The sequence below is a fragment of the Marmota flaviventris genome, chromosome 17, assembly GCF_047511675.1.
Source record: "Marmota flaviventris isolate mMarFla1 chromosome 17, mMarFla1.hap1, whole genome shotgun sequence".
Lineage (NCBI taxonomy): Eukaryota > Metazoa > Chordata > Mammalia > Rodentia > Sciuridae > Marmota > Marmota flaviventris.
The window spans coordinates 59182879-59209976 of NC_092514.1; the positions used below are offsets into that span (position 1 = coordinate 59182879).

Below are 27098 nucleotides of genomic sequence, written 5' to 3' on the forward strand. Positions count from 1 at the left end.
GACAACAGGAAAACCTCTAAATGAAACTACTCAAAGGAACTCCAACTGAGCAGTTCATGGAAACTTCCTGGAGCACAGACTCTCAAATGTTGAAAATGAACAGGTGTCAAGCAAAGAGGAAGAACTGTGGATCTCCCAGCCAGAGGAGACAGCATAACAATTAATGGGAAGAGAAAAATCACAAGTCTCTATTAGCTAAAAAAGGCCAGGAGTGAAGAGTTAACAAGGTTACATAAATCTGTCATTTTGTGGAAGTCTAGCATCTGATCATCCTAATTTGGGGCAAACTTCCTGTCTTGTTCCTGGTGAGAGGCAGAGCCCATATCTCAAAGTGGAAAAAACAACAAACAACAACAACAAAAAAATAAATCATGTATCACCTTCTCAGACTCCCTTGCAGTTAAGGAATGGGCAGAGGATCTATTTACACCAATCAGATATACCTTCTCTGAAATGGAATTGGGGCTAGTGACAGAACATCGGAGACAATGATGAATTTTTAAAGGTAGCAGTGGCAGTTCAAGTTCTAGTTCAAGGAACAGCCATGCAAGCTGTATCATCTGCAGAACAGGTCTCCTTTTATGTGGTCTTTTATTTACAGGGATGAACTCAGGGTGCTTAACCACTGAACAACATTCCCAGCCATTTTTATTTTTTATTTTGAGACAGGGTCTTGCTAAATTACTGAGGCTGGTTTTGAATTTACAATCCTCCTGCCTCAGCCTCCAAAGAAGCTGGGATTACAGGCATGCGCCATTGTGCCAGGCTGAATTTATATTTTTTAATAAACTATTTCACTACTTATATCAGAAAGTTGAGTTTTGTTTATTGAAATTAAGATTTCATACTGGTAGAGGCTACAAAGATAGGGACAAGATCATAGAATGCCTTTTATGTCATAATTAAGGTGATGGTCCATTATGAAAGAATGGCAAGTCACTGGAGGTAGTAAGCTAGAAAGTGATATGGATATATTTTTCATTAATAATACCAGTCATAAATCACAAGCGCCTAGCCAGGCATGGTGGTGCACACCTGTAATCCCAGCTTCTGAGGAGAACAAGGCAGGAGGATTGCAAATTTGAGACAAGCCTCAGCAGCTTAGCAAAAACAAAAGTAAAGTAAAAAGGGCTGGGGATGTAGCTCAGTGGTAGAGAGCCTCTGGATTCAACCCCGAGTACCTGAAAAACAAATGAAAAAAATTCTAATAAATCACAAATGCTTGAAATATGGAAGGTAGCACATACAGAGACTGAGAATTAGGACTTGTCAATTTGAGCTATGCTGGAGTGGGAAGGGAGATGTGATTAAAGAGAAGGGTAAAGGATGACCCCCAGAGTGTCTAGAAGAATGGTTGTTCCTCAAACTGAGATTAATTGGAACCAGTTATATTACTTTGATTTTTTTCCTTTAACCTTTGTATTGTGAAATAATAGTAGATTTACATTCATGCTTGCAATCCCAGCAGCTTGGGAGGCTAGGGCGGGAAGATCACAAGTTCAAGGTCAGCCTTGGCAAAAGCAAGGTGCTAAGCAACTCAATGAGACCCTGTCTCTAAATAAAATACAAAATAGGGCTGGGGATATGGCTCAGTGGCTGAATGCCCCTGAGTTCAATCCCCATTACCCCCCCCCAAAAAAAAGAATAATATGGAGATATTCTGTGAATCCCTTACCCAGTTCCCCCCAGAGGTAGCATAGTGCAAAACTATAGTATGATATTGACAGGATATTGACATTGATACAGTCAAGATACAGATCACTTTCATCATTGATAAGTTGGACATCATCAAAATAAAAATATCTCACTGTGTGAAAGACCTTGTAAAGAGTCCCCGAAAGAGAAATTACAGACTGGGAGAAAATATGTGCAAACCATACATCTAACAAAGGATTTGTATCTAGATTATGTAAATAACTCTCAGAATTCAATATTCAAAAAAATGAGCAAAAGACATGGATAGTCACAGACATTTCCCCAAAGAGGATATACAGATGGCAAACAAGCACAGGAAAGATGTTCAACTTCATTAACCATTAAAGAAATGCAAATTAAAATCACATGAGATGTCACTACACACATACCAGAATGGCTAACATTAAAAAAAAAAAAAAGATAATATCAAATGTTGCTAAGGATGTAGAGAAACTGGATCACTTATCCATTGGTGGTGGGAATGTAAGATGGTCTGGAACACAATTTTGTAGGCTCCTTTTAAAACTAAAAGCAGTCTAACTATATGATCTAGCAATTGCATTCTTGGATACTTGTTCCAGAGAAATACAAATCTATTTTCATGCAGAAATGTGTGCACAAGTCTCCATAGTAGCTTTATTCATAATATTTTTAAAAACCTGGAAATTACCCAAAGATCATTCAGTGGGTATATGGTTACAAATGTGACATCCATACCATGGAATACTACTCAGCAATAAAAAGAATAAGCAATCAATGCATACAATGTGGATGAGCCTCTAGGAACTTATATTAACGAACCAAACTAATCTTAAAAGGAAGGACACAGCCAGGAAAGGTGGTTACACACCTATAATGCCAGCAGCTCAGGAGGCCTAGGTAGGAGGATTACAAGTTCAAGGCCAGCTTGGGCAATTTAGCAAGACTGTCTCAAACTCATAGCTCAGTGGTAGAGACCCTCTGGGTCTAATCCCCAGTACCAAAAATAAACAAAAACAAGACAAAAAAAAAAAAGCAACAAAACCAGGAAAACATTTACTGCACAATCTCACTTATGTAGCACTCAAGAAATAACATATTTATAGAGATGGAAAACAGATCAGTGATTGCCAGGAGATGAGAAGGGGAGGAAGGTGGTTGTGGCTAAAAAGGGTGGCATACGAGTGTCTTTTGAAAATGATACAGGTAAGTATCTTGACTAGTTACACAAAGCTACATGTGACAAAACTGTTGAGGGCTCTATACACATATATACAAATGAGTGCATTGTTTAACTGGTGAAATCTGCATGTGCTCTAGGAATTGTACCAATGTCACTTTCCTGGTTTTGATATTATACTGTATTGTTTTTTGTTTTGGTGTTGGGGATGGAACCCAGGACCTCATACATGCTACCAAGTGCTCTACCACTGAACCACGCCCCAGCCCTGTACTACAGTTCTGCAAATGCTAAAATTGGGGGAGCCTGGGTGAAGGTGCATGTTTGTAACTAACTATCTGTGAGTCTCTTATTTCAAAGTAGAAAGTTTTAAAAACTGGGCTTATAAGCCAGGCACAGAAAGACTCCACTTCCACTCATGTGGAAGCTAGAAAGGTTGATCTAAGACAGTATAGACGGCAATCACCAGGGGCTTGGAGGAGGTAGAGAAAGTTTGGTTAGCAGGTAGGAAACCACAGTTAGGATTAAATTGTAATGTTCTTTAGCAGAGTAGGGTATCAGTAGTCAATGATTTGTGTATTTCAAAATAGCTAGAGAGAGGACTTTTGAGTATTTCTAATACAAATAAATGGTAAATATTGGTGTGATAGGGGCTGGGGTTATGGCTCAGGGGTGGAGTGCTTTTTTGCATGTGTGACGCACTGGGTTTGATCCTCAGCACCACATATAAAGATATTGTTGTCCATAAAATTTAAAAAATATATTGGTGTGGTAAATATATTAATAACCCTGATTTGATCATCCCACGTTCTATACACCTGTCAAAATATCACACTGTACCCCATGAATTTGTGCCATTATTGTGTTAATTTTTAAAAAGAATTTTAAAAATCATGCTCAAAATCAGTACGATCAGCAGTCACAGAAGCGATGTGTCATTGTCTCACCACACGTTTTGAGACAAGTTTCAAAGCTGCAGCTGCTTATCAATGGCCAGAGTGCATGGAAGCCACAATGAGCCTTCTTTTCCCAGCAGTGAATTCACAGAGAACTAATGGTATTTGTTCCTTGTGTTGTCGATGAGTGTCAATGCCATCACGTGCTCTTGTTTTCCATTTTCACAGTGACAGGTTTGTGACTGGGTCACCTCACCCCACCTTTTCTTCCCCCCAGTGTGTGTTGGGGGGTGTCACGCTGAATGACTGGCATTTTCCTTCCCGTGATTGGCAGAAGCTCTGTCAATCACTTTTGAAATGACCTGGTCACCTTTATAGTGGCCTAAGGTGCTGCCCTGATCCTCTAAGTAGCAGAATGTGTCTTCATGTGTAGGCATGGCCTCCCGCAGCCCCAGGGGTCGAATTACCATATCTGTCCTTGTAACCCTGCCCCTCTTGACCTTTTTTGGATGGAACATTCTAAAGAATGAGGGTCCCCCCAATAAAAGTTCACTTCCCACCGTGCTAGCTCTTGCGCCAGCCTCTCATGACTTTCCTTGCTCTCCCATTTGAGACCGAGAGCAAGGAGCCATCCTGAAGCTTGATTTAAGGGTAAAATGTGTGTCTGTGTTTTATTTGGTATCCCAGGAAATTCACTCGAGCCACCTTTATTTAGCTCCCCGCACTGGTGTGTGTGTGGGGGGCAAGTGTGTATTTAAAAGTCCTCTCAGATCTCTCCCCATCTCCCTCCCCACCCTCCTTAAAGCTTTTTTTCATAACCCCCCAATTTTAAAAATGGCCATTGCATATTCCCCTGTCTGCCCTATTTTATTTCCAAGATTTATGTAGCATCTTAAGATTGAGGCTTCAGCCACCCTGGAGTGTCTCGAGTATAAGCAGCCAACAAATCTTAAGATCTTCTCCATGGTGAGTAACTTTGCCTTGGGGTGGGGGGAGAAAGAAAAAGAGAGCCATCAATTATACAGCCTGTTCTTTGGAAAGCCTGAGTGTCCATTTCTTCTTTCTCCCTTAAAGAGGGGGCCACTTAGTCATTAACTAATAATGTCAAATCATACCAAATGCCAAAATGACAGTACTTCTGAAGAGTGACAGAGACCTGTAAGGGTAACTTTGGCACGACTTTAAAGCCACGAGGCCTCCTGTGAATGTTTTATTGGAACAAATCACTTCCTCTCAGGTTCCCACAAAGTCTCAAAGCTGATGATAGAAGATAATGTCATTTCCTTCTTGTATGGAGATAAGTCAAAGATCTTTAAATTCCCTGAATCAATGCCAAACAATGGTATATGAGAAGAGCAAAATTCATCCCCTAGGCTGGGCCTCTTGTTTATTTACCATTCATGGGTTCTTAGGGCTTTGGTAGCAACTGTAGCAATGTTCTATAGTAATGAGACATACCTACTCATCTTGGGAGAGAAGATATCTTGTTGTATTTTTGATATAACGCCTTGAATTCTAGAAGGCAAAAGTCAGAAAGGTTTATGTCAATGCTGGGGTGATGATGTTACAGCTCAAGTTCTAAATTCCAAGAGTGGCTTAGAAAAGGTTTACAGACCAAATCAAGGAAGTGGAGGTTTTTAAAAATACTGCAGATGGCTCCCCCCATCCTTTTTTTGAGGAGTTATTCTTAAATAAGGCAAATCAGCCACATGCAGAATGGGATCATGTACCCTTTCTTCACTTTACACACTGAGATTTTTTTCTTTTTCTTTCTTTCTTTCTTTTTTTTTTATACTATGGATTGAACTCAGGGGCACTCAGTCACTGAGCCATGTCCCCTATTTTGTATTTTCTTTAAAAGACAGAGTCTCACTGAGTTGCTTAGCACCTCATTGTTGCTGAGGCTGGCTTTGAACTCACAACCCCCCTGCCTTAGCCTCCTGAGCCTCTGAGATTACAGGCATGCACAACCACTTTCTTAATGAATTAAAATACCAGGAAGATGCTACCAAATATTTTCTGAAACTGACACATAATAGCTTTGTTATCATGATGTCTTTAGCTGTTTGATGGTTTATGCCTCTTTGTTGCCTTAGATGATTTTCCTTTTGGCAATCAAAGTTCATTTCATATAATCTAGCCATTCAGAGGGTCCTTCTGAGTCATTCCCTAGGCTGACCACAGACAAACTCCATGTGCACCTAGGAATATAACAAGCCACGTGCCTGCCAGTCTATCTCAGATGCCCAGCGGTCATAGTGGGGTTTGCGATCACCAAGCCTCTTCAGAATGCCCTGGTTTTCCACAGTAATTCTCACCAGTTCGCGGTTCCTTGTTTCTCTGTTTAAGCTGAAAAACACAAAACCCAAGGATGAGTGAAGGAGAAAATGCTTCTTGAGGATGGGAGACGGGGAGGAGGTGAAGTTGCCATTCCATTTAGTTCCAGGCTGCCCAAGTGCAGGGAGGAAAGAGTCCTGCAGTGCCCTGAGGCCCCAAAAGCAAACCTGTCCTCAATCCCACTGCCCACTAGAAGATTCTCCTTTATTGGTCTGGGATGGTACTTGGGCACTAGGCAATTTTACAAAGCTCCCCCAGTATTATAATGTGAAACCAGGATCGAGAACCTCGAGTTTAAATGAAGAGGAAAGGCTCCCAATGGATAAGCCACAAATGGCTGGCTACAATTTTTAGTCCATCTCATAACCCTCAGGTTTCAATTTTGTTTGAGATATACCAGGATAGAGGAAAGGCATCTTGGTGCACACACACCTCCACCAAATTCCTTCCTTTGCATACACTTCTTTTGTAGCTCTGACCACTTCAGATTGGTATTATTTACGTAGATGTCTCCCTTTCTCAGACTTTGAGTTCTTTGAGGTTAGAAAATATATGTCTTATTTCATCTATTCCTGGTGCCTAGCACATTAATACCTACTCAGGAAATATTTGTGGAACCAGTTTGAATAATACTGTGTCATTGTCTCAGCTATAGTGTCTGAATGTCTGTGTGGCCCCCAAATTTGCATGTTGAAATCCTAACCCCCAAAGGGATAGTATTAGGAGGTGAGACTTTGGGGAGATGATTAAGTCACCCTAATGGGATTCATGTCCTCATGGGAGAAGTCTGAGAGAGAACCTTTTGCCCCTCCCACTGTGTGAATTTACAGTGGAAAGATGGGTTCGGTGCAGCAGGAAGCAGCCCTTCCCAGACACCTAATTTGCTGGTGCCTTGATCTTTGGACTTCCCAGTCTCCAGAACTGTCAGAAATAAATTTCTATTGTTTATAAGCTACCCAGTATATGGTATTGCAGCCCAAAAGACTAAGACATGTGGCTATCATTTTACAAAAGTTTGCAGTGCCTTCTTGTGATGAACTCTGAATAAAACTCTGAAAAGCCTCTTAGATTATATTAGTTCTTTGATGCTAGAGAAAGTTCTCCATTCTCAAAGTTTCCATTCTCAACATGGTCTCTTTGGTTACTCTTCAAGATAATTTCTTTTAACTATTCCTCTTGCTCATGAGAACCCAGGGGGAAGGTCCAATTTGACTTCCTAAAAATGGAATACGAGCCAGGTGTGGTGGTGCACGCCTGTAATCCCAGTGGCTTGGGAGGCTGAGACAGAAGAATCGGGAGTTCAAAGCCAGGTTCAGCAATGGCAAGTCACTGAGCAACTCAGTGAGACCCTGTCTCTAAATAAAATACAACACAGGCTGGGGATGTGGCTCAGTGGTTGAGTGCCCCTGAGTTCAATCCCCGGTACCAAAAAAAAAAAAAAAATGAAATACAGAAGAAGAACACTACCTTTTGGAATAGTATTCATTCCAGCAGTCCACCTGGGCAGGGCCCCGATGGGCATTGGCAATTTTCTGACACAGTTGCTTATTTTCATACTCGATTTTGTCGATTCTCTTTTGTTCACCCTGTTAAGAAACCCCACCCCACCATGACATCACTGCTGTACTTGTTCTCACACATGAAGGCTGAGCATAATTCTGCTTTGGGACTGTGGGTCACTATAGAGAAAAGCAGAGCCTAGGAAAATGGAGCTGACGGGTGTGAGGAGGTAGAGTAAAGCTTTGAGATAGGTGGGTATCTAGGAGGTTCTGGGAAAGTGACTCTCTTTAGGGTAAAGATTTAAAAAATCAATATAATATGCCTGCAGATGACAAGAACAAATACCTGTAGTCTGCTCAATTTTAAAATGTGATGTGTGTGCGCCATTGGAGGTTTGGTATCGACCGCAGGCTTTACTAGAAAAGAGGGATAAAAGAACAATGTTACTGCACAGGAATCTTAGTGATGGCCTCAGAAAATCTACTAGAATAAACTCTGACTAATGAACTTGATTTATGACTATATTCTGGCCAAGATCTCCCCCGCCCTTTTCCTGGTACTGGGGATTGAACCTCGAAGCATTTTACCACTGAGCCACACCCCTAGCCCCCCGCCCTTTTTAATTTTGAGACAGTGCCTCGCCAAGTTGCGTAGGGCCTCTCAGGTTTTCTGAGACTGGCCTCGAATTTGCGATTCTCCTGTCTCAGCCTCCTGAGTCACTGGAATTACAGGTGTGAGCCACTGCTCCCGGCTCTGAAGAGTTTTGAGCAGAAGTGAAAGAATGGTGAGGACATTTTACAGAGATAAAACAGCCTTTGTCTATGGACATTGAAGTCCTATCCTCTTTCTAACTTATTTTGGCTTTAAAGAGTTTAAAATAATGGGCTGGGGATGTAGCTCAAGCGGTAGCGCGCTCGCCTGGCATGTGTGCGGCCCGGGTTCGACCCTCAGCACCACATACTAACAAAGATGTTGTGTCTGCCGGAAAAATAAAATAAATAAATATTTAAAAAAAAAAAGAGTTTAAAATAAGTGTTTCCACCACATGAAGTTCCTGGTGGAAGATAAATTTTGTTACTGATATTAATGTCCTCTTGAATAAACTTAGCAGAGAAGACCATATCACCCCAAAGTTGATAGTTCTATGGTGGACTCTTGGAGAACCACTTATGGCAGCATCCAACCGAAACTATCCACATACCTATCTGTATTCTATTCCTGTGAAGTATGTAGTGGCCAAGGTCCAGCTTTTTCCTGAAAGTTGTGCTTTGCCTATGATTAGAGACGATAACAGGGTAGGCCAGATAATCCAGGGAATTGTTCATCTTCTCTTTCTAGTCTAACTTCAGAAATGAGGCAACTAGGTCTTCTGTGAGGTACTTAGCTGTCCCCCCGACAGGTGTCATAGTTATCCAATTATGACATCAGGGTCAGGTCTTGGGAAAGGAATAGAAGCAAGAGAACATGCTGGCCATCTCTAGGCATCTACTTTTGAAAACTTTGTTTTTATAATTAAATTTTTTTTATGTTGACATAAAATTTGAACATATTTGTGGGATGCAGAATGATAATTTGGTACATTTATTTGGTGTGTAATGATCAAATCAGGGTAATAAGCATTTCTATCTCCTAAAATGTAATTCTGTGTGTTAGGCTTCTATTTTTCATGCTAACCTAGGTCTAAGTCAAGATCAAGGGCAGGGGACTCTGAAGTTCCCCCCCCCTCTGACTTGTATGTAGATGGTAACAATGCTGGAAGGAAAAGAGGGTTGGGATGGCACAGGCATGGGCTGGGGATAAATTCATCCTTGGTTACATACCTTGGGCTATAAGCCAAGTAGTTTTTACTACAGTTTCCCTGAAAGGACAAGACCACAAGCTTTTGGGGGAGATGACAGATGGCCTTAATGATAATCTGATCCAATTTTATCACTTTCCAGATGAAGAAATTGAAGTCCAGATCACCAGCAAAGCTGCTCAAGAACCAAGGTAGTGGCAGAGCTGGGCTCAGGATGTGAGTCCCTAAATTCCAGTGACTGGGGCTGAGGTTGTAGCTCAGTGGTAGAGCACTTGCCTAGCATGTGTGAGGCACTGGGTTGGATCCTCAGCACCACATAAAAATAAATAAAGGAATTGTGTCCATCTACAACTAAAAAATATTTTTTTAAAAAATTCCAGTGACAGTATTTGCCCCTTTGGAAAGTAGAATCTCATTTTTTTTCCATGAATGGGGGAGGGCTGCTTTCTTCCAAGACAGTATGCTTTTGAACTTAGTGGGAACTCAGCAAAAACTGAGCTACTATAGCTGCTTCAGGAAGGGCTGCAAAGGCGTCTGAGTGATGTTGACACTAGTATGGAATAGCACCCAGTGGATGCGTAACACATTCATTGTTGAAGGAAGGACTGACACTTACTGAGTGCTCACTATTAGTGCTGGGTGATTTCATGTCACATTTAATCTTTCCAACAACACTAGAAGTTAGGAATTTAGTATCCCTTATTGGAAATGCATGGGACCAGAAGTGTTTGGATTTTGTGATATTTTAGGTGATGAGGTACCCAAGTCTAAACATGACTATGTATATACACCTTCTATCCACAGCCTGAAGGTAATCTGTACAATATTTTTAGTGCAGCGGCATTTTGACTGTAGTGGGTCACAAGCGGTCAGGTGTGGAGTTTTCCACTTGTGGCATGTCCGCACAAGTTACAGATTTTGAAACAGTTCAGATTTCCACATTAGGAGTGCTCAATCTGTGTTTTTTAAATTTTTATTAACACCGCTTCCTCCTTTTCTTTAGCAAACAGGCTTAGAGAGTTTTATTTCCCAGGGTCAGAATTCCAAGCCTGGATGCATAGAGTCCAAGCGCGATGTGGACTCTCAATGACCACTGAAAACAGATGTACCACAGAGTAGGGCTTCTTAGATTTTGGCCTCGTCTGGATCCCCTGGGGTCCTCCATCTATTCGATTGGCAGGTGACATGTCTGGGCTTGGAGCAGATATTCAGCGGACAAGCCCGGGACGGGGGTGAGGGGTGGGGGTGAGGGAAGATGCCAAAACTTCTGGTCTGCAGCAGAGTAAGATTTCACAGTAGACTCCGGTGTCCCTGTCATCCTGAAAAAGCGACACCTGGGTGTACCCCCGTCCATGGGAATATTTACAGCGCCTTGAATTTGGTTCAGTGAAGGAAGTTTTTGAACTTTTCAGTTTACAAAGATACCGAAACTGCCTAGCCGAGGGTGAGAGAGGACCCTAGACACTCCGGAATGGCGGCATTTCCGCCCAGGGACGCCCTGCGGAGCGTGGGCCCGGCGCCGGGTTGCGCGTGTCCTTCGCAAGCGGAGCGCGTAGGTCCCGTGCGCGCTGCACGGCGCTCGGCAGCTTCCCGCGCGCGGTGGTCCCGCCCCCGGGGCGGCTCCCGGCTCGCCAGCCCCGCCCCCTGACCCGGCCGCTCTCCCCTCGCTCGCTCCAGCCCGGGCGCGCAGGGCCCGGCCGCCGCCATGTCGGGCCCGTTCGAGCTCTCGGTACAGGATCTCAACGACTTGCTCTCGGACGGCAGCGGCTGCTACAGCCTCCCGAGCCAGCCGTGCAACGAGGTCACCCCGAGGATCTACGTGGGCAACGCGTGAGTCCCTCTTGCCGGCGCGGCATGGGCGCCCCTTCCCGAGCACCTGGCCCACCCGAAACCGGGGTGGGGACATTGTGGGGAGCCCGGGCGCTGTCACCCCTCCGGGAGCGGGAGTGGGGGCTGGAGACGGGGCTGGAGTCGGTGCCCACCCCCGCGCATGGAGCTGAGGCGCTAGTTCCTGGCCGGCCGGGTCGCGGGGTGCGCTGAGACCGAGGGGTGCAGGCCCAGCGCTCAGCTGCCATCCGCTCGGGGTTCGGCTTTGGGCGGGGTCGGGCTACCATGTTCACTTAACAGGTGGACCTCGGTAGCCCTGTCGGTCTCCTGCCCGCGCGTGTCATGTGACAGCAGCCTGGTTCTGCAGTGAGGTCACCGAGGAATGTCTGCCTCCGCTTCTATGGCAACGGGCTGACGTCAGGATCTGGGCGTGGTACCGTTCCCGACCCTGCAGGCCAAGTTCCGGGAATTGAAATAACCCCAAAGAGAGAGAGAGTTGGGCCAGGGATTTCCTGGCTCCTTTTCTTATCTTCCAGATAGAACTTGATTTAGATGGGATAAATCAAAATCGTAAGCCCAATAAAGGATCCGAACCTTCTCATCACCAGGAAATGCATTTATTATTTATTACTACGTGTTCTTATCAAATTGATTTTCTATTTTCATACTACTAATAAGAATTCCTCAGCAGCAGGATAGAACCAGGGTTAGCAATTCTGAAAGGTGCTGAAATGCCAGCAGGTCTACAGCCTGGGGAGGGCTTGGGTTGGATATTCATGAGACTCAGAGGACTCAGTTATCAAGGTCCTAAACTCCGTTGCCCCAGCCCAAAGACTGCATGTTAAGAACCAGTAACTAAACCCTCATTTTATACAGGAGAAAGCGGTGACCCAGAGTGATTGAGGGATTGTGAGGACAGGGCCAGGGTCTTGTTCATATGTATGTGGCTGGTCCTGCATTAGCACCTGCTGCTTAATCTTAAAATTACTGCCACTGAAATGGGGGTTATTATGGGTTCATGAGGCAAGGTCCTAACCTCATGGGGACAGGTCTCATCTGTTCCATCACTTATTTATCACATTGAGCACTTGCTAGGTGTCAGACACTGTGCAATGTTCCTTCATAGTCGTGATGATAATAATGATAATGGTTAATGTGTAAACTGTTGAATTAACACTAGAGAAGGGAGATGAATGGGAATGACTCTTCTTTGTTCTTTCTGTCAGCCATTGCTTTATAAAACTGTTCAGTGTCCTGAGCAGGAACAGCTAAAAAGAATCTCATAGTGTCAGCCAGTGGCCCAATAATTGCAGTATTCTGAGGAAACCCTGCCTACTCACCAACTACCCAAGCAGCAAGCAGGCTGTCAGGGCAGTTTGGCACATGGAGCTGTTGCTACTTCCCAAGTGGAAACCAAGGTTGTAAATATCTGGTAGTAGCCAGAGTGACAAATGTGGTAGCCACTGTAAAAAAATGTATCCCTTGTCCTCTATTCAAATATTAGGGTATTGGTGGTGGTGGGGTGCTCAGTGGGGTCAACTAACCATCTAGTGCTGAGAAAACTCAAGTCTACTCCACTCCCCCCCCAGAGCTCCTAAGTAAAATTAGGGTTCCATCCATGTCCTTGATGGGCAGGGACAGAACCTTTGTGAGCCATATTCTCCATGTCTTCAGGTGTTGGAGTTAGTGTGGGCATGTGAAGCAGAGGAAGGTAGGAGTGAGAGCAGGGCTGGATGTCGGGAGAAGGGAGATCTCCTCCCAGCTCCAGATCAGCAGCCTGTGTGTGCACATGCACATCCCTGTGTCCTGTCCTATCTTTCTAGAGTTTAACCTCTGTCAGGTGAGGGCATTTCCCTCCTTTTCTCCCCACAAGGCTGCTGTGGGGAGATCATGTAGGAAACACCACTATGATGTAATAACTGCTGTTTGAATTGGGGTGTTGTTGTGAGATGAAATAAAGGGACCCTTTGACCATTCAGATCAGGTATTTTGTAATTTCCATAGTTCTGTTGAGACTCCTTATTCTCCAAGGGCTAACTCACCCAAGACAGCTTCAGAAACAAGTTTAGAGGAGTGTGACAAGAAGGATTGCTTAGTGAGACAGGGAAGGGGCTGCTTGGCATATGATTATTTCATTCTTTTTCACTCATTTACCACATATTTACCCAGCACATACTATATGCCAGGCACCGGAGCAAGTGCTGGAGAGACTGACCTGAAGCAGACATAGTTCCCTTCTCAAGGAGCTCACAGCCTCCAAACAAGTACAACCACATGTTGGAATAGTAACCCTTGCTGTGGAGTCAGGCTCCATCAACAGAATGGCTCATTTAACACTCATAACTATGCTAAGCAATTGGCACCATTACCATTCCCATTGTACTGAGAGGGAAATGGAGGCAGAGAGAGGTGAAGTGGCTTGCTCAAAGTTTTCTGGTAGGCTGGATCCAGACCCAGGGAGTCTAGCTTCAGAGCTGTTTTTATTCACTTGCCTATGTCACCATAGAGAGAGCATGTTGCCATATGGAATGGAGGGGAGGAAATAGTGCAGAGGGTGGTGAAAGATGAGAGGGTGCATGTCTACAGAGAAGGCTGGAAAGGGTAGCAGAAGGATAGCTTGGGCATGAAACCACCAGTCTATTTGGGGAAGCTGCTGGTAATTGGATATGGCCAGAGTGAGGAGCAAGGTCATAAGATGAGATTGTAGAAGCCAGCTGGGTCCAACACACAGAGGGTTCCTTACTTTGCCAAGAGGCTCAGATGCTTCCCCTCCTTTCTCCCCTGAGGCTGCCAGTTGGTCAGTTAATCATAATCTGCTCCTGTCTCCTCTCCAGGTCTGTGGCTCAAGACATCCCCAAGCTGCAGAAACTGGGCATCACTCATGTCCTGAACGCTGCTGAAGGCAGGTCCTTCATGCATGTCAACACCAATGCCAACTTCTACAAGGACTCTGGCATCATCTACCTGGGCATCAAGGCCAATGACACACAGGAGTTCAACCTAAGTGCTTATTTTGAAAGGGCTGCAGACTTCATTGACCAGGGTTTGGCTCAAAAGAATGGTAAGGGACTTGCTGCTTAGGAACAAATGGAAGGCAGCTTTGACATGGACTGTTTTTCTAGAAAGACCCACAGCAGATTTCCTCTGGGAAAACATTTCCTGTTCCTTGTAGTGAATGAATGAGAACTTCAGGTTTCTCTCTGCTTACCTGCTGCCTTTCAGGTGGCTCCCACATTGTACAAGACATTCAGCTCTTTAACACAGTGGCAATGTCAGGTCCTTGCATTGGAAGCTTTTGGCTGAGGTTGGTTTCTAGCCACTTACCTCTCCACCCAATTCAAATAGCTCTAATAATGAGGAAAATCTATCCTTGTTCCTGATAAGAAGTCTTCAGGCAAAGGAGCACCAGGGCTAATTGATGACACAGCTCAATGGTGGTGTCTGGACTAGGTTCTTTCTTTTGCTACCTTCACTGTTAGGTACACCGCTCTGGTCCCAAGATGGGAGCTGGCTACCACACCCCAACTAGACAGAGTGCAGCAGATGAGCAGTCATTTCTTCCTTTCATTTCTGTCCTTTTAAGAGCAAACAGAACATTCCCCCCGAGTTCCTCCAGTGGGGATCTTCTCCCATCTCATTGGCTAGGTACTTACATGGCCAGAGGAAGTGGGGCAGCCATGACTGGCTTAGGTTATGGGTCAGCCAGTCTTTAAATTCTTCCTGCAGTCCTCAGACATAGGTGGGACTGAAGGGGAACTACAGAGGGGCTGGTGGCCAGGCAAGGCATGCCAAGGAGAAATCCTGGGAGGCCACAGGATGGACGTCAGTTGAGTGTTCTGGGCACCTTCCCCATATGCATTTAGCTCTTTCTCTCAGCTCTGCCCATTGCCTCTTCCTCACTCTTTGGGGAGGGGGTGACCCCAGGAGTCACTATCAGCCTTGTTTCTAATACTTCTTGGGCCTAGCAGCCTCCCTATCCAAATAATTCCCAGTGCACAGTTTCCTAGACCACTGGCTAGCACACATTCAGGGCTCAAGAGAGTTTTGTTGACTGGGAAACTGCAGGCTCTACTGTCAGGCCTTCTTCATGGTCACTGTCACTCCCTACCCTAGCTTGCCCTCTTTCCTCCTGCTCTGCTGAGTTTTTCACCTGGTACTGATGGAGAACAAGGGGCCCAGTTAAGGCCCAGTTAATCACTAATTAGTCATCCATTTAGGGGACTCGGAGTTCTTTTACTTTGTTTCCTCTTTCCAGTCAACCAGGAAACATACCCTGGCTTCTTTTGATCTCCTGCTGTAGTCCATGTGGGCTAGATCTTCAGTCTGGAAAGCTCTCCCTGCCTCCCCACTCCTCTGTCCTCTAGCAAGCTTTCTTTCATGCTGTAGGGCTGAGCATAGCATCCTCTCTTCTGTGAACCTGCCCTCAAGCCGGGTCCTCTGTGTCCCTTGTCCATCTCCCCAGCATCTGATGTAGCATCAGGTGCATTCTGTAGTTGGTATACTGCAAATGATTACTGAACAAGTGACAATGAATTCCGTGGGCTCAAGTGCCATGTGTAAATGGTTTCAAGACTGGGTGAGTGAGTCAGCAGAAATATACTGGTCTCAAGGGACCAAGGACCAATCACTAAGAGAGCCAGATGGGATGGCTGTGGGGGTGCTCAGAGGAGAGCGCTGTACTTCCAGCTAGGAAGATCAAGAGAGGCTGTGTGGAGGGGCTGGCATCTGGGCTGGACTTGGATGCATGGTAGACTGTGTGCCCTGGGCATAGAGCATGTTCCAGTTGGCAAGGTGTCTGCTCTGCAGAGGGTCCTGTTCCCAGGCAGGGCAGGGGAAGCTCCACTGTTTTGTTTTGTTTGTACTAGGGATTGAACTCAGGGGCACTTAACCACCGAGCCACATCCCCAGCCCTTCTTTGTATTTTATTTAGAGACAGGATTGTTTAGGGCCTTATTAAGTTGCTGAAGCTAGCTTTTAATTAGCAATCTTCCTGCCTCAGCCTCCCAAACTGTTGGGATTACAGGCGTGTGGCTTGGTGCCTGGTGGAAGCTCCACTCTGAATGCTGTAGGTATAATGGCCAGGGAGTGAATGGGCAGGAAAGTGGAGGCTTCCCACCTCTTGATTTGGGAGGCTCTGGGAAAATAGAATGGTGTTCTGGGGTAGGGAGAGGAGGGCAGAAGAGCTGCTGTTTGACTCTGGGCCAGCAGATTTCCCTCCAAATAATACCAATGTACTGGATGCCACAGGGGACTTCTCGTATTGGTTAATATTTATTGTGTACTCCGGAAAACCAGCCAGTAGACTGTGTATGAGTATACACACACACACACACATATATATATATACACCCAGGTAAGGTGTGTATATGTATATATGCACACGCACACACACACACACACACACATATATATATGATTTATCATATTTATTTATTATATAGTAGGCCCCCTTGTCCTCAAGGGATATGATCCAAGACCCCCCCAGTGGATGCCTAAAACTGCAGACAGACATACTAAGCTCTGCACATGCTGTGCATTTTCCTGGGTGCCCTGTAGCTTGCCACATAATACCAGAGTTCATCTGCCTTTCCATGTTTTATCTTCTGGTGCCTTTTTTGCATCACTACTTTTGCTGTTTGAGGTCATTAATTTTTTAAATTAAAAATAAGTAAAATAAAGGTTACTTGAGCCAGGATCGGTGGACATGCCTATAATCCCAGTGGCTCGGGAGGCTGAGGCAGGAGGATTGTGAGTTAAAAGCCAGCCTGAGCAAAAGCCAGGCACCAAACAACTCAGTGAGACCCTGTTTTTAAATAAAACACAAAATAGGGCTAGGGATATAGTTGAGTGGTTGAGTGCCCCCAACCTGGCACTCACAAAAAAAAAAAAAAAAAGTTACTTGAACACAAGCCCTGCAATGCCATGACAGCCAACCTCCCACTACTAAGTGACTCACCATCAGGTTGGATATGTTGTGGATATGCTGGAGGAAGGGGTGATTCACGTGCTGGGCAGGAGGGTGTGGGATGGCATGAGACTTCATCCCATTACTCAGAATTGCACAGAATGTAAAACTTAATGATTTGTTTATTTCTGGAATTTTCCATTTCATATTTCTGACCATGGTGGACCATAGGTAGCTGAAACTACAGAGCAAAACCACAGATAAGGGAGGAATACTGTATTATTTTATATATATATATATATATATATATATATATATATATATATACACACACACACACACACACACACACACACACACATTCAGATATGTATGATTTATTAGACTGTCTCAATTTATCAGAATTGTCTCAAGTGATTATCAGGTCAGGCAAGTCTGAAGTCTGGATAACAGGGCCATCAGAATGGAAACTTAGGCAGGGTTTCTGTGTTAAAGTCTTGAGGCAGAATTACTTCTCTAGGAAACCTGATTTTGTCCTTAGGGTCTTTAACTCATTTGGTGAGTCCAACCTACATGGTAAGGGTAATCTCCTTTAAAGTCCTTTGATGTAGATATTAATTACAACCAAACAAAACCTTCATAGCAACATGTAGTCTTGTGTTGTAACAAGCAGTTGGCCACTTCAGATTAGCCAAACTGATCTGTTTAACCAGCAAGTTAAAATTTAATTAAACCCAGGTTCAGATGGCTTCAGAGAGTTGGGGTTTAAACTCCTGTGCTGACAACGGAAATCTGGGACTGGTGACAGGAGGGCCAGTAGGAGTTTTCTAGGCAGCCAAGATGGAGAGAGAGAACAATACATGCAAAGGCATTGAGGTGAGAAAATGGCAACAAAGCAGTTGGCTTTAAAAGCCACCCTTTATAGACTAGACCCTACCCTCAGGATAATGACAGGTCATTTTGTATTTTAAAAAGATCCTTCCAGCTGCTGGGTGGAGTGTGGATTGGCAGTGGTGAGGCATGATGGAGAGAGCTGCTTTTAGAGGCGTTAAGGGGCACAGGTGAGAGATGACGAGGACTGGGCGTGATGGCCCACATCTATAGTCCCAGCTGCGGCTGCTCAGAAGGCTGAGGCAGGAGGATCACTTGAGCCCAGGAGCCTTAAAAAAAAAATGTGTATATATATATATATATATGAATGACAGGAACCTGAACTGAGCACTCTATGTGGGGAGGGGGGCAGAAATAGAGAAGGGCCTCCTGCCGTGTACTGAGACTTTGCTGACAATGACCTCTGGCCTCTCCTCTTTGTTCTTCCTTCATTCCTTCACCTGTATTTTACTTATTAGTGACCTCGAACAGCAAAAGTAGTGATGCAAAAAAGGCCCCAGAAGGCAGGCCAAAGGCAGACTGGAGTGCTGGGAGAAGGGGAGCAGGGGTGATATCAGAGGAAGGCTGGACTTTATAGGACCCCAGGGCCGCTTGGAGAGCCAGGAGAGGGCAGAATGTGTATATGTGTGTGTTGGTTTTGTTTGCATTTATACTTGACATCTGTCTTTTTTAAATTGTTTTGTTGAAATACATTTAGCTTTCAGTTAAATGAGACAACTGAATGAGTTTTGACACATGTGCACACCTGTGACAGTAAACATAGCCATCACCTCCACAAATTTTGCATGTCCTTTAGTCCTCTCCTGCCCCTTTGCCCTGTATTCCCAAGCACCTGCTGATTTGCTCTCTGTCACTAGAGATCAATATGCATTTTGTAGGACTTCATATCAACAGAATCAGACAGTGTGCATTTTTTATTTCAAGCTTCATCCATGTTGTGTCACACATCCCTGGTCGATCCCTCCCTTCTACTTATTGCTGAATAGTATTCCATTGACTGGATACATTACAGCTGCTTATCCATTCATCAGTTGGTGGATGTTTGAGTTCTCCTCGTGTTTCACCTTTGATTAAAGTACAAAATATACACAGAGAAGGTCCATGTCACAAGTATGTAGTTCTGTGAATGGCACACACCCATATATCAGCTCCCAGATTAAGAAAAAACAGGGCTGGGGATATAGCTGAGTTGGTAGAGTGCTTGCCTCACGTGTGCATGATCCTGGATTCAATCCCCAGCACCACACAAACAACAACCAAAAAAGCAGCTAGCTTCTGCAACTTGGGGAGACCCTGTTTCAAAATATTCAAGAAAAGGTTGGGGTCTGGGGTTGTGGCTCTGAGGTCGAGTGCTTGCCTAGCATGTGCAAGGCACTGGGTTCGATTCTCAGTACCTCATATAAATAAGTAAGTAAAATAAAGGTCCATCAACAACTAAAAAAAATATTAAAAAAGAAAAGAAAGGGTTGGGGATGTAGTTCTCAGTAAAGTGCTCTGGGGTTCAATTCCAAATACTACAAAAAAAAAAAAAAAATGGAAGAAAACATAACCAGTCCCTTACATCCCTGGGAAGCCAGCTTACATCCCTCCTGATCCTCTGCCCCTTCCTCACTCCCTCACTCCAGTCTCGAACAGCACACGTCAGTCATGCCAGCTCTGCACTCTGTGGAACCATATTTATTTGTGTGCTTCATACATGTTGTTTCTGGTCAGTGGTAGATTGTTCATTTGTATTATTTACCCATTCTACTGTGAAGGGCCTGCGGACTCGAGTTTCCAGCCTGGGGCTTTTATGAATATGCTGACTGCAAATTCTGATCCAAGGGCTGGGATTGTGGCTCAGTGGTAGAGCTCTTGCCCAGCATGTGTGAAGCACTGGGTTTAATTCTCAGTACCACATATAAATAAATTAAATAAAGGTCAGTCAAATTCTGGCCCATGTCTTTTAGTGAACACGTGTGCACAGTCCTGTGCACTGGGGGTCCTCAGTGGCACTGCTGAGCCTTAGGGTGGGTGTTCAGCTTGAGGAGCTTCTGCCCCAGCTTCCAGAGTGGCTGTACTCTTTACACCCTGCCCTCCCTGGCTATCCAGAAGAGTCCTTGTTGTTCCACATCTTCACTGGCTGACTTTTTATTTTCTGTCTTTATCATTTTAGCCATTTTGGTGGCACCCACTGGCATTGCATAGTACTTTTTTTTTTTTTTGAGATTGGACCCAGGGCATCCAGATCCAGCATCATGGGCAAACACTCTACTACTAGTAGAGCCACATCCCCTGCCCTTTTTAATATTTTTATTTTGAGACAGGGCCTCAGTTGCTAAGACTAGCCTCAACTTGTGGTCCTCTTACCTCAGCCTCCTGAGTACCTGGGATTATAGGCATGCACCACCATGCTCTGCTACATAATGCTTTTTTTTTTTTTTTTTTAAGAGTCATGTGGTCAGATGTCCCCAGCTCACTGAATCTCCCCCGTTTCTTACAGGCCGGGTGCTTGTCCACTGCCGTGAGGGTTACAGCCGCTCCCCAACACTAGTCATTGCGTACCTCATGATGCGTCAGAAGATGGACGTCAAGTCTGCCTTGAGCATCGTGAGGCAGAACCGTGAGATCGGCCCCAACGATGGTTTCCTGGCCCAACTTTGCCAGCTTAATGACAGACTAGTCAAGGAGGGGAAGTTGAAACTCTAGGACACCCCCACAGCCTCTTCTCTAGAGGTCTGATGGGAAGGCCCTGCTTGAGGGTGTCCCAAGCCGCCATGTTTAGGAAACAGTTGTACCCTTCCCCCAGAGTCACAAGGCACTTGCCTACATGTCTGTCCCAACATGGCCCTGGGCCACTTCCCCCTATCCCCAGGGGGCCTATAAAGAAGCTTGCCAAGGAGGGCATTCTTGCTTCCTGATTGTCCTGTTCCTGTAATTTATGTCCTCTTCTTCAGGTGGGCACTTGGGAGGGGAAGGCCTGTGGCATGCATGCTTCTCCATGACCCAGGGCAGGAGGTCTCTGGGAATGTGAGGCCTGAGCCACTCACAGGGGCTCCTCATGACCTCCTTCCCACAGCCTAGATTCTCTCCTAAGTGGAGACCTCAGCACCTTGAGCCCAGTAAAGGCACTATGCAAGTGTGGCCCCCTCTGTCCCCACCACGTCTGTCACCTGGTTTCATCACAGCCTTCCACACCCTGCTCATGCACAGAGGCGCATCATGGGGTCTGAAGCTGGGCTGGGGGTATCGTCAGTTAGTGGATGGAAATTCCCGTGAAGAGGCTGCTTTTTAATTATTTCCTTAGGATTCAAGATATGCCACACAAGGAGCCTGCTTGGGTGGGCAAGCGCGTTCTCTTGGAGGACTCCCCTAAATGCATAGAATTTTTTTAAATGTGCCTCTTTGGAAGGCCAGAGTTCTGAATGCACTGCTTTGGAATATTTCCTTGGACTACTCTGTGACTTCGCTTGTTAGGAGAGCTATGCCTCGGGGCACGGTTTTATTTTTCTTTTTTAGAAAACAGGGTGTTGAGATCCAGCCTATTTAAAAACCCCACCATTTGGAGAATTACAAGGGTTTTGTCTTGAATTATAGTGTTGGCAAGCCCAAGCCACTCGTGCTAACTGCTTTTTTGTCCCAGTTGCTATTCCAAGAACCGGAGGAGGAAGTGAGCCAATTACAGCGTGTGTGCGGGGTGAGCGCGTGGGGGCGTGCCTCTCAGACCCGCAGCCAGAGGACAACAGGGAAAGAAGAGTTCCACTTACAGGTGGCTCAGACCTCTCTGGTGCCCTTGCAGGAGCCCTGGAGTGATGCAGCGAGAGAGAATGAGCCATGGCGGAGCATCCACCTGGGTCCTTCGCTGGTGGCAGAGCAAACATGAAAAGGACTTTTTAAAGATGATGTCAGAGTGCACACTAGCACAGTGTGTGCACATTTGCCACAAGATGGGAGTGTGTGTTGAACAGTCTTGCTGGGACTTTACATTCTTGTTATTATGGAAAGTAATGCAATGCTGTGTCTTCAGGGTCACTCAGGGCAGAGAGGTGGTCCTCAGCACTGCTCCCAGCGCCTACTCAGAGGAGTCTCATCCAAATTTCTGGAATTAAACTCTGGTTTTGAGTGTCAGATATATTTAGGGTGTTGTTCTAGTGGGTGTACCCAGCTCCCCGAAGTCTATTATAAATTTATGTGGGATCACTTGCAAGGATTTGCACAGGAGTCTTGCTTAAAGTGAAAGAAGTGTCAGGGACTTTTGTTGAATATTTAAAATTCAGCTTTAAATTTAAATTCTAGCAGTGTTCATGTCAAGGTGGGGAATGTGCCTTTTTCAGTGACTAGGAGCTTCCAGCAGAGATGAGAAGCAGGTGGCCTAAAAGCCTCACTCCCAGGGGTGCAGATCTCTGATCACAGCAGGAACAGTGCTGTGCAGCCAGGACTGTCCCCATCCTCTTTTTTTCTATAAACACAATCGCCCTGAACAACGGGGATCTGTTGTCCTTACCAGATATTGAGCTGTCGAGAGAGACCCACCTAAATGGAGTGGTCATCCCCTGAGCTGTGGACCTCACATCACAGTTCTCACTTAATCTAACTTGATCCTCATGGGAACCCTATAAAGTTGACAGAGCTTAATCTAATCATACATTGTTACCATTTTTTTTTTAAAGGAACCTGTGTTCAAAATGATTAAGGGCATAACCCCTAGTGTCCTTAAGGAGAACGGAGGCAAGATTTTAGGTTTGCTGTTCCAGGAAGCTGGATTTGTTCTTTCCTGTGATACAGCTCAAGAAGGGAACTCCCCAGGAGTGTCCAGGTTCACAGCTCACACCCTTGACCCAGCCCTGGAGAAGGAAGTGGAAAGTATAGGTCCCTAATGGGGTTAGAATGTGCAGTTATTCTTCCAGGTGATTTGTAGCAGCCCTAGGCTTTCTGGGTTCTGCTTCTGGAAGAGGCTCAGGAATAGGCTGTGATTACCCCAAAAGACAGTCAATTCTTAGGCAAAAGCTGCAGGTTGGCCTGGCTAATCAACTAGCACCCCTTGCGGGCGGGCCTCTCTGGAGGTATGAGGTGGGGAAGGCTATTGGGAGAATTACTGCCTTTCCTTTGGGGCTACTTTGCTGAGAACTTGGGATTTTTTTTTTTCATTGTCTCTAGGCCTAGAAACCCCATATTTACTTTAAGAGATTTAGCTCCTAGTTCTTTAAGTAAAATACAAGTCTGTTGTGTAAGAGCCATCACATGCCCAGCCGTGGGTGGGAGCTGTTCTTGGAGAGCTTTTACCCCTGGGAGGTGATGGAATGGAACTCAGGGTGTCCCTCCCCATCCCCAGACCTGATCCCTTTCTTTGACTAACAGAGCCCCATCCAGGCAAGATTAGAGCGCCAAATTGAAGCAGTCTACCTTTCCATAGGCTGATCTGTTTCCCTGCCACTCTGAGTTACCTTGAGAGAATATACTACCACCTATCAAATGAGGGGACTTCTCTAGAAGACCATGTGGTCTCTTTTGGCTCCCACATTGTAGGGGCCTCTAAGCAAGAATTGCCATTTGAAATTTAGCAACTCCAGGAAATTAGAGGGAATGCATAATACTACAATGGCCAGCAGGTGGCGCTGTGTTCTACCCATTGTGATGCATGGTTCTGAAAGGGAATGTTGTGCCTTTTATGTCACAAGTTCATAGTAAGATGTTAACAATGTTAAGATGCTAATGTTTTAACCAAAATAAGCACTGATCTTAAATATTAAGAGATGAGCATTTCCCGTGGGAAATTTTATTTGTCATAAAACTAGTGTCAGGAATCACTAAAGAGCCAACAAAGATGGTCCTTCTGTGTCAAGATTCTGTCCTGACTGGAAATAGAAGCCATCTTAGGGTGAGAGCGAAGACTGGTTGGAAGCTTAACTTTTGTTCCATTTACCTCCTGCCAGCTTTTAGGATAATTTGATTATAAAGGAGTGGTCTCCTGGAAGGGGAAGGGGAGGTATCAAACTGGTTTAAAAAAAAAAAAAAAAAAAAAGTCAGGCTGGGGGTGTAGCTCAGTGGTAGAGCGCTTGCCTAGCATGCGTGAGGCCGTGGGTTCGACCCCCAGCATCTCTCTCTCACACACACAAAAAACGCAAGTTTAATGTCCGTTGTATCACCAATCAGTGTTAAAACACTAAAATTGTAACCAAAATAAATGTCTTACCTTACAAAGAAACAGACTTTGTTGTCTTCCTTATCTCAGTTTTACTTATATGCCTTGACTTTGTTTGCTTTTTCTGTCTTTAGAAACTATTGTAAAGGGGCTGGGGCTGGGGCTCAGTGCTCTTGTCTGTTATGTGTGAGGCACTGGGTTCAATTTTCAGCACCGCATATAAATAAAGATCTATCAACAACTAAAAAATATTTTTTTAAAAAAACCTAATGTAAAAATTAGCCCTCCTTAGTTAGAAGTTCAATGATGATTATATTTATGCAGTAGATATTTGTTGGACATCTTTCTAGTAACAGTTCCTGAACCATGGCCTTGCGAAGTGATGCCATTCATAAGGAGTTCAAATGCACAGAAGTTCCATTTCCAAAGCATATGCTGAAATGGGTTAACCTAAATGAACAAGTGGTGTTCAGTTCCTTAAAAGTGGATGTGAAACACATTTGTTTAATGTATATTTCTAAATGATTAAAATACCTACTTTAAAACCATGAGACATCTCTCTGGAAATCTGGGGTTCAGAAAATCTAGTTTGAAAGCCCAAGATCTAGATTTAGATCCAGGTTAGCATTCCTAGACTACAGAGTACTTGGGCCACCAGCCTGAGGAGAAAGGCAGGAAGGAGAGGGCAGACAAGCCTCCTACTTGAGCTGGCCTCAGGTCAGCCCAGCCAGCAGGATGTACCAGGAAGGTGTGTGTGGCGGGGGTGGGGTGGGGGGACAGACAGTCTCCAAAGGCAGCAGGGATGGTGGCAGTATGTGTGGCAATGGAGGAGCGACTGGTCCCCACCTCAGAGGGCCTGGTCTTCCAAGTAAAGTAAAGCTAAAGTTTTACCTTATTAGGGTTTGGGCAGCCATTGGTCTTTTCTAAGGAGAATGAGTGACAAGCTTTGGGGGGCTACTGTGCCCCAGGAGCTGCTGAATAAGCAGGGAATTTTCAGCTGTGCTGAGACCTTGAACTTTACAAAGAACTACTACTTTTTTTATTTTTTGGGTGCTGGGGATTGAACTCAGAAACACTCAACTACTGAGCCACATCCCCAGCCCTATTTTGTATTTTATTTAAAGACAGGGTCTCACTGAGTTGATTAGTGCCTCACTGTTGCTGAGGCTTGCTTTGAACTCATGATCCTCTTGCCTTAGCCTCCTGAGCTGCTGGGATTACAGGTGTAGGCCACCACACCTGGCACAGAGAACCAATTCTAAATGCAAGTAATGAAGTAATTTAGACATCCATCAGTGCAAGCAACTGCCTAGAAACTGATGCCTTCCCAAACCAGATATTCCCTTTGTATCACTGACCTGAGGGAGCACAGTCAGTTTTTAAATGTAGCCAATAAGGAGAATCCTTCATTTCCATTAATTAGAGATGGGCCTCATGAATCAAGTAGAGAATGAAACCAGATGACCTTCAAGATTCTATGATTCTGAGGAGTTGAGGTAGCATAATTTACTTTCCAAATTTGGCCTGGCCTTCAAAGTCAGATCCAAATGCCATGTCTTCTCATGACCTCCCCAGAGGGAGAGATGGTTTTCTCCTCTGAGGAAACAATGCTTTGTCTTTAAAAACAACAATAAAAACAAACAAAATCTGGCGAAGACATGCAACAACAAGAACTTTCATCCATTGCTGGTGTGAATGCAAAAGGGTACAGTTGCTTTGGAAGACAGTTTGGCCGTTTCTTACAAAACTAAACATCCGCTTACCATATGATCCAGTAATGTGCGCCTTGGTATTTTTCCAAATGACTTGAAAATTGATGTCCACATAAAAACCTGCACACAAATGTTTACAGCAGCTTTATTCATAATTGCCAAATCTTGGAAGCAACTCAAATGTCCTTTAGTAGGCAACTAGGTAAAGGTGTGCATATCCAGACAATGGAGCACTCCTTAGCACTAAAAAGAAATGAGCTACCATGGTGTGAAAGTACATGGAGGAAATGTAGATATGTGTTACTAAGTGAAAGAAGCCAACCTGAAAAGACTACTCTGCTGTGTGAGTCCAATTTTATGGCATTCTCGAAAAGGCAAAACCGATGGAAACAGTTTAAAGAATCAGTGGTTGCCAGGAGCTGGAGAGATGGGGGAGATGAAAAGAGGTGGAGCACAGAGAATTTGAAAATATTTCGTATGATACTACAATGGTGGTACTGTCACTATATATTTATGTGAACCCACAGAATGTGCTGTATCAAAAGTGAACCCTGAGCCCAGTGCGGTGGCGCATGCCTGTGATCCCAGTCATTTGGGAGGCTGAGGCAGGAGGATCGCGAGTTCAAAGACAGCCTCAGGAAAAGTGAAGCACTAAGCAACTCAGCGAGACCCTGTCTCTAAACAAAATACAAAATAGGGCTGGGGATGTGGCTCAGTGATTGAGTGCCTCTGAGTTCAAGCCCCAGTACCCGTCCCTCCCCCCCCAAAAAAAAGAGTGAACCCTGAGCCAGGAGCCATGACACCTGCCTGTAATCTCCCAGTGGCTTGGGAGGCTGAGGATCCCTAGTTCAAAGCCAGCCTCAGCAACCCTAAGCAACTCAGCAAGACCCTGTCTCTAAGTAAAATATAAAAAGGGGCTGGGGATGTGGCTCAATGGTTAAGCACCCCTGGGTTCAATCCCCCCCCAAAAAAGTGAACCCTGAGCTAGGGATATAGCTCAGTGGTATGGCACTTGCCTACTGTGTAAAGGCCCTGGGTTCTATCTCTAGCACTGAAAAAAAAAAAAAGTGAACCCTAACATAAACTATGGACTTCAGTTGATAATGATGTGTCAATATAGGCTCGTCAGTCATAGCAAACATACCACTCCGGTGGAGAATGTTGATAATGGGGGGTGTGGGGAGAGAGGGCATAGGAGAATTCTCTCTACCTTCTGCTTAGTTTTGATGTGAACCTAAAATTGCTCTTTAAAGAAAT

At 44.9% G+C, this 27098-nt stretch overlaps 2 protein-coding genes across 2 annotated transcripts; one reads left to right on the forward strand and one right to left on the reverse strand.

The window, feature by feature from the left end:
• Positions 1–5208: 5208 nt before the first annotated feature.
• On the reverse strand, positions 5209–8912 carry Cfap97d1 (CFAP97 domain containing 1). Its single transcript, XM_027947160.2, has 5 exons — positions 8789–8912; positions 7933–8003; positions 7555–7673; positions 5976–6099; positions 5209–5265 (listed from the first exon to the last, which is right to left on the reverse strand). The coding sequence occupies exons 1-5, from the start codon at positions 8910–8912 to the stop codon at positions 5209–5211; spliced, it is 495 nt and encodes a 164-aa protein (XP_027802961.1).
• Positions 8913–11034: 2122 nt separating this feature from the next.
• On the forward strand, positions 11035–24192 carry Dusp3 (dual specificity phosphatase 3). The gene is made up of 3 exons (XM_027947159.2): positions 11035–11215; positions 14047–14273; positions 20491–24192. Exons 1-3 carry the CDS (start codon positions 11091–11093, stop codon positions 20694–20696), a joined length of 558 nt encoding a protein of 185 aa, XP_027802960.1. The 5' UTR covers positions 11035–11090; the 3' UTR covers positions 20697–24192.
• Positions 24193–27098: the final 2906 nt, after the last annotated feature.

Excerpts from the sequence above, each read along its gene's own strand:
- Cfap97d1 (XM_027947160.2), bottom strand. The coding sequence starts at position 8,912 with ATGAACAATTCCCTGGATTATCTGGCCTACCCTGTTATCGTCTCTAAT. Across the intron at positions 6,100-7,554 it reads AATGAATACTATTCCAAAAG|CTTAAACAGAGAAACAAGGA; the intron begins GTAGTGTTCTTC and ends TGTGTTTTTCAG. Across the intron at positions 5,266-5,975 it reads CATCTGAGATAGACTGGCAG|AATTCAAGGCGTTATATCAA; the intron begins GCACGTGGCTTG and ends TTTGCCTTCTAG.
- Dusp3 (XM_027947159.2), top strand. The coding sequence starts at position 11,091 with ATGTCGGGCCCGTTCGAGCTCTCGGTACAGGATCTCAACGACTTGCTC. Across the intron at positions 11,216-14,046 it reads AGGATCTACGTGGGCAACGC|GTCTGTGGCTCAAGACATCC; the intron begins GTGAGTCCCTCT and ends TCTCCTCTCCAG. Across the intron at positions 14,274-20,490 it reads GGGTTTGGCTCAAAAGAATG|GCCGGGTGCTTGTCCACTGC; the intron begins GTAAGGGACTTG and ends CGTTTCTTACAG.